Source organism: Rhinoderma darwinii, chromosome 8, assembly GCF_050947455.1.
Source record: "Rhinoderma darwinii isolate aRhiDar2 chromosome 8, aRhiDar2.hap1, whole genome shotgun sequence".
Lineage (NCBI taxonomy): Eukaryota > Metazoa > Chordata > Amphibia > Anura > Rhinodermatidae > Rhinoderma > Rhinoderma darwinii.
In genome coordinates this window covers 3,974,167-3,993,686 of record NC_134694.1, presented here as the reverse complement: position 1 = coordinate 3,993,686, position 19,520 = coordinate 3,974,167, and the positions used below count along the sequence as shown (strand labels likewise).

The 19,520-nt window shown below is 44.1% G+C and overlaps 1 protein-coding gene across 7 annotated transcripts in view; it reads left to right on the top strand.

Annotated features, from left to right (window-relative positions):
- RAPGEF1 (Rap guanine nucleotide exchange factor 1) overlaps positions 1–19,520 on the top strand; it is a 63,495-nt gene that overhangs the window by 19,300 nt on the left and 24,675 nt on the right. For all 7 annotated transcript variants that reach the window (XM_075834689.1, XM_075834688.1, XM_075834693.1 and 4 more), the window contains exons 2-9: positions 960–1,102; positions 3,941–4,119; positions 4,685–4,841; positions 6,123–6,211; positions 6,320–6,469; positions 6,689–6,812; positions 8,499–8,682; positions 13,294–13,764. In XM_075834689.1, the coding sequence (XP_075690804.1) occupies positions 960–1,102; positions 3,941–4,119; positions 4,685–4,841; positions 6,123–6,211; positions 6,320–6,469; positions 6,689–6,812; positions 8,499–8,682; positions 13,294–13,764 (1,497 nt within the window). The remainder of the gene's footprint in view (positions 1–959; positions 1,103–3,940; positions 4,120–4,684; positions 4,842–6,122; positions 6,212–6,319; positions 6,470–6,688; positions 6,813–8,498; positions 8,683–13,293; positions 13,765–19,520) is intronic.

The following is a 19,520-nucleotide window of genomic DNA, read 5'->3' as shown; positions in this document are numbered from 1 at the left end:
TCTGACCGTAGTTCACAGGATTGTCTAGATTGGATAGAAATGTAGCAAACTCTCAGCTGTGTAAAATATTAGGCCGGTAGTGTCATCTAATAACAGCTAGCAGAGATCTTGACAGTCTGTTCTAAAGTTGCCGTTTACAATATATTGACCTACGAGAGGAGAAGCCCTTTAAGAATGGTCAGTGTTTGGTTTTAGGGCGGCTGTAATGGGGTTTGGCACTTAAAGCAAATATACCGAATTATTTTTTTCACGTTCTTTTATGTTTTTTCTTGTATTTTTGTGTCGTTTTTAGTTTGCCCTGTCATCCACCGGTAATATTACGTGTTTAGTCGCTCGCCATTTGATCGCACCCCCTCCCCCGCTCATATCTGTCTGATCTGACAGCTGCTTTGTGGCTGCTGAGAAGTGATCTGTAGCACAGGATTGTGGTCGGCAGCCGCTGCGCTCTCCGTCCGACTCATCGCGGACTATTTCGAGCTGTGGTTTCTTGCGAGAAGCTTCTTGGCATTACTCATACTCGGTGCTGTCCCATCCTGGACTGCAGCTGCTCGGTCGGTGCTGCGCCGTTATCGCTCAGCGTCGTCGTCACATCTCCTTATTACAGAAACTGCTTTTGTTTTATCCTCACACCACCTCCTGTGGACCTGCAGGTCCGTAATTGGAAACAGTCAGCAAAAGATCTATTACTTGCTGACGGTTTCCCTTGTACAAGGGTGCTGCTGGCTTCTTCCTGATACCAGGAAACGGGCAGCAATCATTGGCTGATTGTTACCCACTACATATTCCAGTAGACAGGGCATGATGGGCCTTGTAGTCCACAGGTGTAATATGGAGAAGGGCGGACAACCAATGGAACGCGATCACCGGTATACTGTGGTGGGAGGGGGTTTATCATGTTGCTTGATTTTTAGGGCTGAACTTGTTCTCATTGTCTGAATCTCCCGGTTTTGTCTCCGCAGACAGTCAGCGCTCCCACCTCTCCTCCTTCACCATGAAGCTGAAGGACAAGTTCCACTCGCCTAAAATCATCAAGAGGACCCCGTCCAAGAAAGGAAAGCCGGCCGACCTCACCATAAAAACGGAGGAGAAGCCTGTAAATAAGGTAACTACAGCGCGGATACGTTTTACCGATCCATCATAACGCTGATCTTATTGGACGCCATATTGTTTGCAGGTCACACATGAAGCAGGTTTGAGGGGAGGCGGGGGTCTCCATAATGTCTGGTATGGTTGTACCTGTATTGTAATAGCCGTATAATATCTATAGGGGACAGGAAATGGCAGGTAGGATCTCAGTGACCACAATGATCACACAGGATGATGGAGATCCACGGTTGTCACCTGATGCAGGCACCGACTGTCGCTAGGCAACAACCCAACAACGTGGCTGTATAAGGACTTATTTTTTGCGGGATGAGTTGTAGTTTTCATTGACACTGTTTTGGGGGATATAGAAATTTTTTTTATTACGTTTTTTATCAACTTTTTTTTGGGAGGGATATAAAAAACAGCAATTTAGCCATTGTCCTAATCATTTTACATTTACGCAGTTTACCGTGCAGCGTAAATACCACGTTACCTTTGTTCTATGGGTCGGTACGATTACGACGATACCACATATGTAAAGTTTTTTTATTTTTTTTTAATGTTTTACGACTTTTGCAGAATAAAATCACTTTTGAACTAAAAACTTTATTTTGCATCGCCGCTTTCCAGTAGCTGTAACTTTTTTATTTTTACGTCAATGTCGCCATACGATGGCTTATTTTTTGCGGGACTTCATTCATTGCTACCATTTTTGGGTAAAAGGGACTTATTGATTAACCTTTTTATTATTAAAAGCAATTTTGGCATTTTTTTTTTTTTTTAGTGTACCTTTTTATTAACTTTTATTTCAAATCAATTATTTTTTTTAGTCCCACTAGGGACTTCACTCTGTGATCTCCTGATCACAAATATAATGCTTTGGTATACTCTGCCACCTCCTAATAGGCATATAGCCTGGGCAGGCCTGGGGGCCTTTGTTAGGCTCCCAGTTGCCATGGCACCCCATCGGATGCCGGCAATTGCATTTGCGGGCTGCCGGTGGGTGACAGAGTTCCCTCCCTCTGTAAACAACTAAAATGCAGCGGTCGCTAATGACCTCGGCATTCGAGGAGTTAAACGGCTGCGATCTACGTAAACTACGATCGCTACGGTTGCAGCAGGAGCCCGGCTGTCATCAGACAGCCAATCACTCTCTCCAGGCTGCACAGGAGACCCTTGAAAGACTTTGATTAGGCCGGCGTGAAAAGGCGTATCGGCGGTCATTAAGGGGTTAAAGGGGTTTTCCTATAATCAATATTTATCCGTTATCCACAGGATAGGGGATACATATCTGACCGCTGGGACCCCAATCGATCATGAGAACAGGTTTACCTTGCCGTTCCTGGGAGCCCCATAGAAATGAATGGAGCGGTGGTGGAGCATGCTCACTACCGCTCCATTCCTATGAGGCTCCCAGGTACGGCAAGGTGAGCCCGTTCTCGTGATCGATTGGGGTCCCAGCGGTTGAACCCCTACAAATCAGATATTTATGGGGAAACCCCTTTTAAGTAGAAAACCCCATAGCATGATTGTGTTGTCACTCCTGGGGCTACAGGATCGGCAGTGGCAGGCTTGCTTACTGTCGCCAATGGAAACACGACCCGCCAGCTGTTTGACTGCCCGTCGCCGTGCAGCATAATCCAGATTATTGGGAGAATTTTTTTCCCCTTTAAGAATCTTTCTTCCCGTTTTTTTGCTTTCACTTCTTCAGTTGCTTGAAATAGTTTGTGTCTTCACGTAGGAGGGTGACCGGATCGCCTCTGTAACATCCCACAGCTGTAATGCAGACCCCGTGCTATCTGCTGCCGCGCCCCACAGCTGTGAGGGGCCTCACCCAAAAGATCCTCGGCTTCCAGAGCAGAATGTCTACGACCCCTCCGCCAGGATCTGACCGTCACTTGGTCGATCACACGTCTTGATCAAGTTTCTCCCTTTTCGTGGCTGTCAATTTTTTAGGGAGTTGCTATTTAGGCCGCTCCTTAAAGGGACAGCACCCCGATGGCCGGCACCGGCCAGAGCTGATGTTGACGCTGATTCTGCTGCGGTCTCTTGACTGATCTGATCATTTTGTGATCACAGTTTTGATGTGCGGAGGCGTCTGCAGTGTCAGGAAATCTCTCATTATGAGTTGCGGAAAGTACTGAGACCGTCATCTTCCTGTCCTCGATTTATAATGAAACCAAAGATTGTTCCATGCACAAGACCTCTGCGTGAAGAGAATTTTCTTTGAATGACACAAAGCAAGGCTGCAAACGTGGCGCCTATAGTAATAACCCCGCTTTTCCATAATCCTGAATGGCAAATCTGTGCCGGGATACAGATCTATTCTTTCTCATATCACTAGCTAGGCAGACTTGCCATTCTGGACCCTGGGAAAACTGGTTTTCCATCACTGGGGCTCGTCACCCAGCTTTCCCAGAAACGGAACAGGCTTTCTGTATTTATTGTTTAAAGGGTACCTAAACTTTTAACATGCCAGAAGTTTGATCAGTGGGTCACGAGCTCGGAGACCCCCACCGATCGCTAAAACGAAGCAGCAGAAGTGCTCGGGTGACCGCTGGGCCTTGTAGTTTTTGATTGGCTCTTCTCGGAAAGCTGGTATAGGAGCTCATAGACTTCCTATTGAGCCCGTACATCGCTCTGAGGAAAGCCAATCAGAAGCCAAGCGGCGCAGCGCTCACCCGAGCGTTTCATTTTAGCGATCGGTGGGGTCTCTGTGCTCGGACCCCCACCGGTCAAAACTTCTGACTTTTTTAAAAGTTTTGTTACCCTTTAACATTTTTTTTTTCCTGCTTTTTAACATATTATATTGTGGAAATGTGATTTTCTTATCCTGGATGGTAAACTTTTGTAGACTCTGAGCCGGCTGGAGGAACAAGAGAAGGAAGTCGTCAACGCCCTGCGCTACTTTAAGACGATTGTAGACAAAATGGCCGTAGACAAGATGGTGTTGGTCATGCTCCCCGGCTCCGCCAGCAAAGTCCTAGAAGCCATTCTGCCCTTGGTCCAGGCGGACACGCACGCTCAGCAAAGGTCGGTAGTTGTTTAATCTGTTGTTAATGATCCTCCAGACCAGGGGTCAGCAACCTGCAGCACTCCAACTATTGTAACACTACAACTCCCAGCATGCACTGAGAGCTAAAGTCTTTATTATTCCAGCCAAGGGCTGCCAGGGCATGCTGGGAATTGTAGTTTCACAACACCTGGAGTGTGCCGCAGGTTGCTGACCCCAGTTCTAGAGTCTTGGCGTCTCTTCATAAACAACCATGACAAGTCCATCTGCTGGTCACACATTAATGGGCCTTCAAAAATAAGTGGGACGTTCTACAATTTTCAAATATACTTTGTGCCTCAATTTCTGACCATTTTCAATATCTCCGCTTGCGGTCAGTGAAACAGTGCCAGAAAGGCACTGGCACTGAATTGTATGAAACACAGAAAACTATGACCCCCCCCCCCCTCATGCTCCTCTCTTGTCTGTATAATGAGCCTAGTGAGTAGTTGACACGAGTTAGTGTCCTGACCGTATAGCAGAGCTGCCCGGTGTCGTATGAGACACTTTCCTTGTTGTAATTGTTCTTTTCCACCCTGTTGACAGCACTGCCATCTCCTCCTGCTACAGCAGAGTGTACCAGTCTCTGGCCAACCTCATCCGCTGGTCCGATCAAGTGATGCTGGAAGGAGTGAACTGCGAGGACAAGGAAATGGTGGCGACTGTCAAGGACGTCATAAAGGCCGTACTGGACGGTGTCAAGGTCAGGATTGTAAACAGTCCTCTTACAGTATGTTGTTTTATTAGGTCACCAAACCATTGCTTCTAGTTAGCACCGACCGTTCTCTGGATGCAGCCTGCAGTGTAAAGAATGGAGGTTTTCAGTCTAGTTCTCATAAACCTTGTGAATGTTTTTGCATGAATGTATTGACTTGTCTGTTATTAATCACTGTAGTTAAGGGGTTAAACCCAGCCATAATCCAGGCGGGCCGTCCGTCCCCTCTGGGGAGACACAGCTGGAGTCTGCACATCCGTGAGGTCATCCGGAGAATGAAGTCAGATATTTGGGAGCCTTCCAGGCCTCCCCTCGTTCCCTGTGCACATAGCTGTGATTTCACCTTCTAGCTCCGCTGTGTATAATCTGTCCGGGTCTGTGCCACCCTCATTATCACATCCCGCCCGGAGCGCACAATGTTATCACAGCCGGATGCCTCACAGCGCAGCTTCTGGTCCAATGTGTCCGCTCTAGTATGTGCAGAGGAATCCACGATGGGCGTGCTGGAAAGAACATGGCGGTTGAGCCTTCTGTCTCTTTTTCGCTGGTATTAGAGATCTTTACGGTGGTTTACGTTGACTATAGCTTTTCTGCGTTTAGGTTCTTTTTGGCGCAACTATATGTTACATGTCCAGCATTTTACAGATCATATATAGACATCATCTACATTAAATGTGAAATCACTTTATAAATACATTACATTACATATCCTTTACTCACTGAGTTACAGCCTCCGGAGCTGCACTCGCAATTCTGCTTGCTGTTATTGGAAACCATGGACAAACCCCCCCCCCCCCCCCTAACGGTTTAGCTGAGCTAGTATAAGAGTCAGGTGACCGTGCAGAGCCTGCGAATGTAAATAATTTGTGCAGACACTGAACAAGCAGGGGATGCTGGGAGATTTCAGCTGTGGAGATAGATAACGAAACGTATTTACGAAGTGGATCCGCTAGGTCTAGTCTATGTGAAAAGTGTTCAATTTGTGAACGTGGACTTGGAGGGGGTTCCTCGCTAGCCTTGCGGCCGGAATTAACCATTGAATCTCCATTGAAGACGCTGCAGGTACGAATGTCATATAAAGGGATGCCAGTAGCTGCAATGTCCGCCGTGTGAGTGGGAACCTGCATAGGACGTATTCAGCGGAGACTTCATCCTTTACACCCCAATAGTGTTTTATTCTGACCTATCCCAGTCATGTCCCATGTGTGGGGTCTGTGACCCGGGACCCTCGCTGCACAGGTCTGATAACCTCTTGGTTTGATCTTTCAGGAGTTGGTGCGATTGATGATTGAGAAGCAGGAGCGCCCGTCTCCCACCAGCCCCGTGAAGCCGTCCTCCCCGGCCAGTAAATCAGACAGGTACGTTCTGGGGTCTCACCTCTCGTCCTAGGTGCAGAGGGGTCCGGTCCCCTGCGGCTCCGTCCTGTTGTTGTGGCATCGTTAGTTCATCGTTTTCTTCTCTTCCAGCACACAAGAATTGCCTTTATCAGAGAGAGAACTGGAGATTCTCAATAAGACCCCCGAACCGGCTAAGGAAGTCCCTGTAGACTGTGTAGAAACGGAGGAGCCTGCTCCCCCCAAGCCCCCATTACCTGGTATACGAGTAATGGAAAATAGGTGAGTCCATGGTCTCTCACATAAACCGGCCATAGACTTGTGTCGTGCGGGGTCCTGCGTTACATCGGGCTGAAATATACGGTGTCTGGGCAGCGTCAGGCTTTGCTTTATTTCTCTAGTATCTGATTTATGATGCATAGGCTGTGCGTGATGTGATATCTTACTTTATTGTCCCAGTAAGGGATGATACTTTATACTTCTTCTCCTCTCTCCTTACAGTCCACCTCCTGCTTTACCTCCAAAGAAAAGACAATCTGCACCTTCACCCACCCGAGTCGCTGTAGTGGCACCCATGAGCCGTGCTACCAGTGGGTCTAGTATACCCCTTGGCAACAATACCCAGGTAAAGTAATACGGTGGGGGTGACGACTATAGATGTAAGAGTTATAATGAAGGATCTGAACAATTTTACAGTCATCAATGTAACTTATATCTATAGTACTACAGACTATTGACTGATGGAAATATGTTTTATCGGTTGGTACAACTTTTTTTTAAGTATATTACTTATTTTATTCTGATTCTGAGTTACATCTTTTAATATATGTACACAGCGACTCCACCAGCAGAATAGTGAGTGCAGCTCTGGAGTATAATACAGGGTGTAACTCAGGATAAGTAATGTAATGTATGTACACAGTGACTCCACCAGCAGAATAGTGAGTGCAGCTCTGGAGTATAATACAGGATGTAACTCAGGATCAGTATAGGATAAGTAATGTAATGTATGTACACAGTGACTCCACCAGCAGAATAGTGAGTGCAGCTCTGGAGAATAATACAGGATATAACTCAGGATCAGTACAGGATAAGTAATGTAATGTATGTATACAGTGACTCCACCAGCAGAATAGTGAGTGCAGCTCTGGAGTATAATACAGGATGTAACTCAGGATCAGTAGTGTATGTACACAGTGACTCCACCAGCAGAATAGTGAGTGCAGCTCTGGAGTATAATACAGGATATAACTCAGGATCAGTACAGGATAAGTAATGTAATGTATGTACACAGTGACTCCACCGGCAGAATAGTGAGTGCAGCTCTGGAGTATAATACAGGATATTACTAAGGATCAGTACAGGATAAGTAATGTAATGTATGTACACAGTGACTCCACCAGCAGAATAGTGAGTGCAGCTCTGGAGTATAATACAGGATGTAACTCAGGATCAGTACAGGATAAGTAATGTATGTACACAGTGACTCCACCAGCAGAATAGTGAGTGCAGCTCTGGAGTATAATACAGGATATAACTCAGGATCAGTACAGGATAAGTAATGTAATGTATGTACACAGTGACTCCACCAGCAGAATAGTGAGTGCAGCTCTGGAGTATAATACAGGATGTAACTCAGGATCAGTACAGGATAAGTAATGTAATGTATGTACACAGTGACTCCACCAGCAGAATAGTGAGTGCAGCTCTGGAGTATAATACAGGATATAACTCCGGATCAGTACAGGATAAGTAATGTATGTATGTACACAGTGACTGCACCAGCAGAATAGTGAGTGCAGCTCTGGAGTATAATACAGGATGTAACTCAGGATCAGTACAGGATAAGTAATGTAATGTATGTACACAGTGACTCCACCGGCAGAATAGTGAGTGCAGCTCTGGAGTATAATACAGGATATAACTCAGGATCAGTACAGGATAAGTAATGTATGTACACAGTGACTCCACCAGCAGAATAGTGAGTGCAGCTCTGGAGTATAATACAGGATGTAACTCAGGATCAGTACAGGATAAGTAATGTAATATATGTACACAGTGACTCCACCAGCAGAATAGTGAGTGCAGCTCTGGAGTATAATACAGGATGTAACTCAGGATCAGTACAGTATAAGTAATGTATGTACACAAGCGACTCCACCAGCAGAATAGTGAGTGCAGCTCTGGAGTATATTACAGGATGTAACTTGGGATCGGTAATGTCATGTATATAGGTGGACATCCGCTTGATATATTCAGACCCTGCCGATACTTCACATTTAACCTCCTATTTCTCTTTTATTTCCTGTAGGATTTTGAAGTGAATTGTTACGCATATCGCCGATTATCCGGAGGGAGCCAGTCCTATGGGGGAGAGTCCCCGCGCCTTTCACCGTGTAGTAGTATAGGAAAACTTAGTAAATCGGATGAGCAGCTCTCCTCCCTTGATAGGGACAGTGGGCAGTGCTCCCGGAATACCAGCTGTGAGACACTCGGTAAGATGGAGAATTGGGAAAGTTCATGTGAGGTTCTAGTCTGATGCAGATATACTCGTCCTGTGTGGAGACCTCCGGTCTGTGGCTTGAATTGCATTTACTAAATGGAGGGCGGGGGATTCTGAGGAGAAGCAGTGAGATGTGAGGACGTTCTCACACGTGGCCTCCTGCCGTTCTTCTTCGCTGGACCGTTTCCTGTTCGTGGTTTTCTCAGTTTAGACCGCAGCTCGACGTGACATGTTTAACAATGAAGTGTCATTTCTTGAGAAAACCACTGGCAATAAGACAGGCGGACGCAGTGATCTGAGGACCACACGGATTTCCAGCTTGATTATATTTTTTCCTTCCATTACAGTTCCCCAGCTTTCTTTGAGTCCTGAACGGTAAATCATCCCTATTGTGCAGTGATTCACCTTTCGCTTCTGTATTGCTACTTAACTTGGCAAATCTGTTATTCAGTAATGTGACCGACCCTGTAATAGTGACCATACACTCCCCCCTTGACTGTCTTGGCTCTGGGAAAGCTGAGTGACTACCCATTACCGCAACCACAGGGGTTGATGGTTTTTCAGACCTCATTGGAAAATCTGCCTTGTTAAGTGGCTACAGATCCCTTGCTCCACCCTAGGATAGTAGTGGAGGATCTACCACTACATAACTAGGCATGTTTGCCATTCAGGAGTCTGGGAAAGCTGTGTGACAGCCTCTGTGGCAAGACCATATTAGTTGACACCCATCTTTCCTACAGACAGACAAATGTGAGGACAGGTTAAATAGACCCCACTTGACAGTCTGGACTGTGGGAAAGCTGAGTGACAACCCATATGATCTTCATTATCCGCTATCACAGGGGTTGTCGACCATCTTTCCCAAGCTCTAGTGGAAGATCGTCCTAGTAAAGAAGCTATAGATCCTCAGATCCTCCTCCGGTTTTCCTAGGGTGGAGCAATCAATACACAACGAGAAATGTGTGCCGCTCTGGAGTCTGGGAAAGATGGGTGAAACCACCTTGTGGCTGCTGTGGTCACCCAGCTTTCCTAGCCGAGCAGACCCCTGTTATAGCTGATGGGTGATCTTGATCCCAGCTGTCACAGAAACCACTATTACTAAGGCGGAATAGACGCATGTGGCAGGTCTAATGGCGGCCATATTGGTTGGCACCCAGCTTTCTCTGAAACAGATGTAACTAAGGAGCAAATAAACACATGCTGTTCACACCGCTTTCCCAAAGACAGATGCATTTTTGCCATTCAGGATCATTGGAAAGCTGGGTAGCAAGCTGTGGGACCTGTAATGGTGACCATACTGACCGGAGAACATGGTGATATGTGAGTTATTATACTGACCGGAGAACATGGTGATATGTGAGTTATTATACTGACCGGAGAACATGGTGATATGTGAGTTATTATACTGACCGGAGAACATGGGGATATGTGAGTTATTATACTGACTGGAGAACATGGTGATATGTGAGTTATTATACTGACCGGAGAACATGGTGATATGTGAGTTATTATACTGACTGGAGGACATGGTGATATGTGAGTTATTATACTGACTGGAGAACATGGTGATATGTGAGTTATTATACTGACCGGAGGACATGGTGATATGTGAGTTATTATACTGACTGGAGAACATGGGGATATGTGAGTTATTATACTGACCGGAGGACATGGTGATATGTGAGTTATTATACTGACCGGAGAACATGGTGATATGTGAGTTATTATACTGACCGGAGAACATGGTGATATGTGAGTTATTATACTGACCGGAGAACATGGTGATATGTGAGTTATTATACTGACCGGAGAACATGGTGATATGTGAGTTATTATACTGACCGGAGAACATGGTGATATGTGAGTTATTATACTGACCGGAGAACATGGTGATATGTGAGTTATTATACTGACCGGAGAACATGGTGATATGTGAGTTATTATACTGACTGGAGAACATGGGGATATGTGAGTTATTATACTGACCGGAGAACATGGGGATATGTGAGTTATTATACTGACTGGAGAACATGGTGATATGTGAGTTATTATACTGACCGGAGAACATGGTGATATGTGAGTTATTATACTGACCGGAGAACATGGTGATATGTGAGTTATTATACTGACCGGAGAACATGGTGATATGTGAGTTATTATACTGACCGGAGAACATGGTGATATGTGAGTTATTATACTGACCGGAGAACATGGTGATATGTGAGTTATTATACTGACTGGAGAACATGGTGATATGTGAGTTATTATACTGACCGGAGAACATGGTGATATGTGAGTTATTATACTGAGTGGAGAACATGGTGATATGTGAGTTATTATACTGAGTGGAGAACATGATGATATGTGAGTTATTATACTGACTGGAGAACATGGGGATATGTGAGTTATTATACTGACCGGAGAACATGGGGATATGTGAGTTATTATACTGACCGGAGAACATGGTGATATGTGAGTTATTATACTGACCGGAGAACATGGTGATATGTGAGTTATTATACTGACCGGAGAACATGGTGATATGTGAGTTATTATACTGACCGGAGAACATGGTGATATGTGAGTTATTATACTGACTGGAGGACATGGTGATATGTGAGTTATTATACTGACCGGAGAACATGGTGATATGTGAGTTATTATACTGACCGGAGAACATGGTGATATGTGAGTTATTATACTGACCGGAGAACATGATGATATGTGAGTTATTATACTGACCGGAGAACATGGTGATATGTGAGTTATTATACTGACTGGAGAACATGGTGATATGTGAGTTATTATACTGACTGGAGAACATGGGGATATGTGAGTTATTATACTGACTGGAGAACATGGGGATATGTGAGTTATTATACTGACCGGAGAACATGGTGATATGTGAGTTATTATACTGACCGGAGGACATGGTGATATGTGAGTTATTATACTGACTGGAGAACATGGGGATATGTGAGTTATTATACTGACAGGAGGACATGGTGATATGTGAGTTATTATACTGACCGGAGAACATGGTGATATGTGAGTTATTATACTGACCGGAGAACATGGTGATATGTGAGTTATTATACTGACTGGAGGACATGGTGATATGTGAGTTATTATACTGACTGGAGAACATGGTGATATGTGAGTTATTATACTGACCGGAGAACATGGTGATATGTGAGTTATTATACTGACTGGAGGACATGGGGATATGTGAGTTATTATACTGACCGGAGAACATGGTGATATGTGAGTTATTATACTGACTGGAGAACATGGTGATATGTGAGTTATTATACTGACTGGAGAACATGGTGATATGTGAGTTATTATACTGACTGGAGAACATGGTGATATGTGAGTTATTATACTGACTGGAGAACATGGTGATATGTGAGTTATTATACTGACTGGAGAACATGGTGATATGTGAGTTATTATACTGACTGGAGAACATGGTGATATGTGAGTTATTATACTGACTGGAGAACATGGTGATATGTGAGTTATTATACTGACCGGAGAACATGGTGATATGTGAGTTATTATACTGACTGGAGGACATGGTGATATGTGAGTTATTATACTGACTGGAGAACATGGTGATATGTGAGTTATTATACTGACCGGAGAACATGGTGATATGTGAGTTATTATACTGACTGGAGGACATGGTGATATGTGAGTTATTATACTGACTGGAGAACATGGTGATATGTGAGTTATTATACTGACTGGAGAACATGGTGATATGTGAGTTATTATACTGACTGGAGGACATGGGGATATGTGAGTTATTATACTGACCGGAGAACATGGTGATATGTGAGTTATTATACTGACTGGAGAACATGGTGATATGTGAGTTATTATACTGACTGGAGAACATGGTGATATGTGAGTTATTATACTGACTGGAGAACATGGTGATATGTGAGTTATTATACTGACTGGAGAACATGGTGATATGTGAGTTATTATACTGACTGGAGAACATGGTGATATGTGAGTTATTATACTGACTGGAGAACATGGTGATATGTGAGTTATTATACTGACCGGAGAACATGGTGATATGTGAGTTATTATACTGACCGGAGAACATGGTGATATGTGAGTTATTATACTGACTGGAGGACATGGTGATATGTGAGTTATTATACTGACTGGAGAACATGGTGATATGTGAGTTATTATACTGACTGGAGGACATGGTGATATGTGAGTTATTATACTGACCGGAGAACATGGTGATATGTGAGTTATTATACTGACTGGAGGACATGGTGATATGTGAGTTATTATACTGACTGGAGAACATGGTGATATGTGAGTTATTATACTGACCGGAGAACATGGTGATATGTGAGTTATTATACTGACCGGAGAACATGGTGATATGTGAGTTATTATACTGACTGGAGAACATGGTGATATGTGAGTTATTATACTGACCGGAGAACATGGTGATATGTGAGTTATTATACTGACCGGAGAACATGGTGATATGTGAGTTATTATACTGACTGGAGAACATGGTGATATGTGAGTTATTATACTGACTGGTTATTCTCCTGTTTCTGTGCAGATAACTATGACCCCGATTACGAGTTCCTGCAGCAAGACCTGTCCAGTGCAGACCAAGTGCTCGGCCAAGTTACCGGCGTCCTCAGTCCTCTCCCCGAATCCCTCGTCGAGTCGGGTTCCCCCTTTCATGGACAAAACTTCCAGTTACCTCACAACAGCCCCCAAAACTCAGAAGCCTCTCACCCCTCGGCCATAGAAACCCCCCCTGCCCTCCCCGAGAAAAAACGTAGAAGTGCCGTCTCCCACGCCTCCGATGGCTCCCGCGTCTGCTTCGAGCGTCACCCTTCCCAGTACGACAACATCTCGGAGGACGACCTGCTGCCACCAATTTCTTCTACTCCTTTTGCTGCCGTTTCGCCCTTCCAGTCTGGGAACACCTCGCAGGTGGAGTTTCTGGTCGGCTTTGGAGCGGTGGAGTGTGACGGCGTCCCGGAGAGTCCGCCACCTCTACCGGAAAAGAAGAACAAACACAGTAAGTGGCGCCGGCTCCATGTATAAATGTATGTTTTCTGTGTAGTGATTTAGAGACCCCCCCCCCCTCCCCCAGGACTTGCATGGTCATTGGACCCCTGTATTGTAGATAGATCTGTGCGGAGTGGGCCGTCATGGGTTAATGGGCCATCACTATAGAAAACTGCTGCCCCTCACCCAATATCTAGGACTAAATGCTTTTCCTGTATCCCGTCACCTCTACCCTTGAGAGAACACTGGGGTCCGGCTCCTCAGGAGTCACTTGTGACGTCGTCCGTCGTTGTTTTTGTGATTCGCGATTGACTGCACGGGAATAAGACTCCGCAGCGACTAATGTCCTAAAATGACCGGTTCTCCCATACGACTTGTACTGCGGCATTTTCCACATATTGCACTTGGACACCTGAGAAGGCGACATGTGAAGCTGCCGGGAGACGCTGTAAGGAAGTCCGGGGATAGACGTCAGATGATTTTGCAGCCTTACGATGAATGCCAAATAAGGGATCCCATAGCCCCGTGCTCGGGGAACCCTCACATGATTGCTGAAGGTCCGAGCAGCTCACTGGGGTTTGTAATTGGCATATAGGACAGGTCAGGGTAAAGGGCCACTAACCTTAAAATCTGGAGGATATAATAGTACTGGAGTGTTATAAGAGGAGCGGCTGATATCAGTCATATATATGATGTAATGTCTCTGGAGGATATAATAGTACTGGAGTGATATAAGAGGAGCGGCTGATATCAGTCACACATATGATGTAATGTCTCTGGAGGATATAATAGTGCTGGAGTGATATAAGAGGAGCGGCTGATATCAGTCACACATATGATGTAATGTCTCTGGAGGATATAATAGTGCTGGAGTGTTATAAGAGGAGCGGCTGATATCAGTCACACATATGATGTAATGTCTCTGGAGGATATAATAGTTCTGGAGTGATATAAGAGGAGCGGCTGATATCAGTCACACATATGATGTAATGTCTCTGGAGGATATAATAGTGCTGGAGTGATATAAGAGGAGCGGCTGATATCAGTCACATATGATGTAATGTCTGGTGGATATAATAGTACTGGAGTGATATAAGAGGAGCGGCTGATATCAGTCACACATATGATGTAATGTCTCTGGAGGATATAATAGTGCTGGAGTGATATAAGAGGAGCGGCTGATATCAGTCACACATATGATGTAATGTCTCTGGAGGATATAATAGTACTGGAGTGATATAAGAGGAGCGGCTGATATCAGTCACACATATGATGTAATTGTCTGGAGGATATAATAGTACTGGAGTGATATAAGAGGAGCGGCTGATATCAGTCACACATATGATGTAATGTCTCTGGAGGATATAATAGTGCTGGAGTGATATAAGAGGAGCGGCTGATATCAGTCACACATATGATGTAATGTCTCTGGAGGATATAATAGTGCTGGACTGATATAAGAGGAGCGGCTGATATCAGTCACACATATGATGTAATGTCTCTGGAGGATATAATAGTACTGGAGTGTTATAAGAGGAGCGGCTGATATCAGTCACACATATGATGTAATGTCTAGAGGATATAATAGTGCTGGAGTGTTATAAGAGGAGCGGCTGATATCAGTCACATATGATGTAATGTCTCTGGAGGATATAATAGTACTGGAGTGTTATAAGAGGAGTGGCTGATATCAGTCACATATGATGTAATGTCTCTGGAGGATATAATAGTACTGGAGTGTTATAAGAGGAGCGGCTGATATCAGTCACATATGATGTAATGTCTCTGGAGGATATAATAGTGCTGGAGTGATATAAGAGGAGCGGCTGATATCAGTCACACATATGATGTAATGTCTCTGGAGGATATAATAGTGCTGGAGTGATATAAGAGGAGCGGCTGATATCAGTCACATATGATGTAATGTCTCTGGAGGATATAATAGTGCTGGAGTGATATAAGAGGAGCGGCTGATATCAGTCACACATATGATGTAATGTCTCTGGAGGATATAATAGTGCTGGAGTGATATAAGAGGAGCGGCTGATATCAGTCACACATATGATGTAATGTCTCTGGAGGATATAATAGTACTGGAGTGATATAAGAGGAGCGGCTGATATCAGTCACACATATGATGTAATGTCTCTGGAGGATATAATAGTACTGGAGTGATATAAGAGGAGCGGCTGATATCAGTCACACATATGATGTAATGTCTCTGGTGGATATAATGGTACTGGAGTGATATAAGAGGAGCGGCTGATATCAGTCACACATATGATGTAATGTCTCTGGAGGATATAATAGTACTGGAGTGATATAAGAGGAGCGGCTGATATCAGTCACACATATGATGTAATGTCTCTGGAGGATATAATAGTACTGGAGTGATATAAGAGGAGCGGCTGATATCAGTCACATATGATGTAATGTCTCTGGAGGATATAATAGTGCTGGAGTGATATAAGAGGAGCGGCTGATATCAGTCACATATGATGTAATGTCTCTGGAGGATATAATAGTGCTGGAGTGATATAAGAGGAGCGGCTGATATCAGTCACATATGATGTAATGTCTCTGGAGGATATAATAGTGCTGGAGTGATATAAGAGGAGCGGCTGATATCAGTCACATATGATGTAATGTCTCTGGAGGATATAATAGTGCTGGAGTGATATAAGAGGAGCGGCTGATATCAGTCACACATATGATGTAATGTCTCTGGAGGATATAATAGTACTGGAGTGATATAAGAGGAGCGGCTGATATCAGTCACACATATATGATGTAATGTCTCTGGAGGATATAATAGTACTGGAGTGATATAAGAGGAGCGGCTGATATCAGTCACACATATGATGTAATGTCTCTGGAGGATATAATAGTGCTGGAGTGATATAAGAGGAGCGGCTGATATCAGTCACATATGATGTAATGTCTCTGGAGGATATAATAGTACTGGAGTGATATAAGAGGAGCGGCTGATATCAGTCACATATGATGTAATGTCTCTGGAGGATATAATAGTACTGGAGTGATATAAGGGGAGCGGCTGATATCAGTCACATAAATGATGTAATGTCTCTGGAGGATATAATAGTGCTGGAGTGTTATAAGAGGAGCGGCTGATATCAGTCACATATGATGTAATGTCTCTGGAGGATATAATAGTACTGGAGTGTTATAAGAGGAGCGGCTGATATCAGTCACATAAATGATGTAATGTCTCTGGAGGATATAATAGTACTGGAGTGATATAAGAGGAGCGGCTGATATCAGTCACATATATGATGTAATGTCTCTGGAGGATATAATAGTGCTGGAGTGATATAAGAGGAGCGGCTGATATCAGTCACATATGATGTAATGTCTCTGGAGGATATAATAGTACTGGAGTGATATAAGAGGAGCGGCTGATATCAGTCACATATGATGTAATGTCTCTGGAGGATATAATAGTACTGGAGTGATATAAGAGGAGCGGCTGATATCTGTCACACATATGATGTAATGTCTCTGGAGGATATAATAGTACTGGAGTGTTATAAGAGGAGCGGCTGATATCAGTCACACATATGATGTAATGTCTCTGGAGGATATAATAGTGCTGGAGTGATATAAGAGGAGCGGCTGATATCAGTCACATATGATGTAATGTCTCTGGAGGATATAATAGTGCTGGAGTGATATAAGAGGAGCGGCTGATATCAGTCACATATGATGTAATGTCTGGAGGATATAATAGTACTGGAGTGATATAAGAGGAGCGGCTGATATCAGTCACATATATGATGTAATGTCTGGAGGATATAATAGTGCTGGAGTGATATAAGAGGAGCGGCTGATATCAGTCACATATATGATGTAATGTCTCTGGAGGATATAATAGTACTGGAGTGATATAAGAGCAGCGGCTGATATCAGTCACACATATGATGTAATGTCTCTGGAGGATATAATAGTGCTGGAGTGATATAAGAGGAGCGGCTGATATCAGTCACACATATGATGTAATGTCTCTGGAGGATATAATAGTACTGGAGTGATATAAGAGCAGCGGCTGATATCAGTCACACATATGATGTAATGTCTCTGGAGGATATAATAGTACTGGAGTGATATAAGAGCAGCGGCTGATATCAGTCACACATATGATGTAATGTCTCTGGAGGATATAATAGTACTGGAGTGTTATAAGAGGAGCGGCTGATATCAGTCACATATGATGTAAGGTCTCTGGAGGATATAATAGTACTGGAGTGATATAAGAGCAGCGGCTGATATCAGTCACATATGATGTAATGTCTCTGGAGGATATAATAGTACTGGAGTGTTATAAGAGGAGCGGCTGATATCAGTCACACATATGATGTAATGTCTCTGGAGGATATAATAGTGCTGGAGTGATATAAGAGGAGCGGCTGATATCAGTCACATATGATGTAATGTCTCTGGAGGATATAATAGTACTGGAGTGTTATAAGAGGAGCGGCTGATATCAGTCACACATATGATGTAATGTCTGGAGGATATAATAGTGCTGGAGTGATATAAGAGGAGCGGCTGATATCAGTCACACATATGATGTAATGTCTCTGGAGGATATAATAGTACTGGAGTGTTATAAGAGGAGCGGCTGATATCAGTCATATATGATGTAATGTCTCTGGAGGATATAATAGTGCTGGAGTGATATAAGAGGAGCGGCTGATATCAGTCACATATATGATGTAATGTCTCTGGAGGATATAATAGTGCTGGAGTGATATAAGAGGAGCGGCTGATATCAGTCACATATATGATGTAATGTCTCTGGAGGATATAATAGTGCTGGAGTGATATAAGAGGAGCGGCTGATATCAGTCACACATATGATGTAATGTCTCTGGAGGATATAATAGTGCTGGAGTGATATAAGAGGAGCGGCTGATATCAGTCACATATGATGTAATGTCTGGAGGATATAATAGTACTGGAGTGATATAAGAGGAGCGGCTGATATCAGTCACATATGATGTAATGTCTCTGGAGGATATAATAGTACTGGAGTGTAATAAGAGCAGCTGATATAGAGGTTCTCAGCACTGGAGATATGTGAAATGACGTGGGGATTATGGGGGAGGGGAGGTTTCCAAATTTCCTATCGCTCATCCCATTGAAGAACACTACAGTCAGCATCTCCCCGGCCTGAAATGGCTGATAGCAGGGAGCAATAGATTGTGTTAAACGACGCAGCAATCTGACTAACTTAAAATAAGGGTTAATGTCCTTTTAAAAATGCTGCCGTTCAGTAGGGATCATAGGATGTCACCGTCTATAACCCACATTCCATCTTTATCTCTTACCCCCCGACCCCCCCCCCCCCCAGCTGCCTAGTCTCCCGCTCTCATGCCGCAAGAGGAAACCCGTAGACGTATAACCCTGCAGCTGTTCTCCCTCTGCCACCCATTCACCTCCTTCACTCCCTCGCTGGGCATTGTAGACATCACAATATGAACTGTACATTGTAATACCAGTAAACCTTCCCATGGATGGACGCAGCGCCTCCCCTCCCCCCAGCAGTGCAGATACTTCATAGAATGCTACAGGTTTATTGATTAAACTCTACAATTGCGTCGTATGATCGAAGGAAATGCAACGTGCCGCCCTAAACCCGCAGCAAGTGCCATAGGGATCATCTCTCCGGCCGCGTCTGCCCCTTTAAGAACCAGAGTCCCGATTGTAAAAAGGATCTGAACTCTGGTCGGATTTGAGGGTAAATTG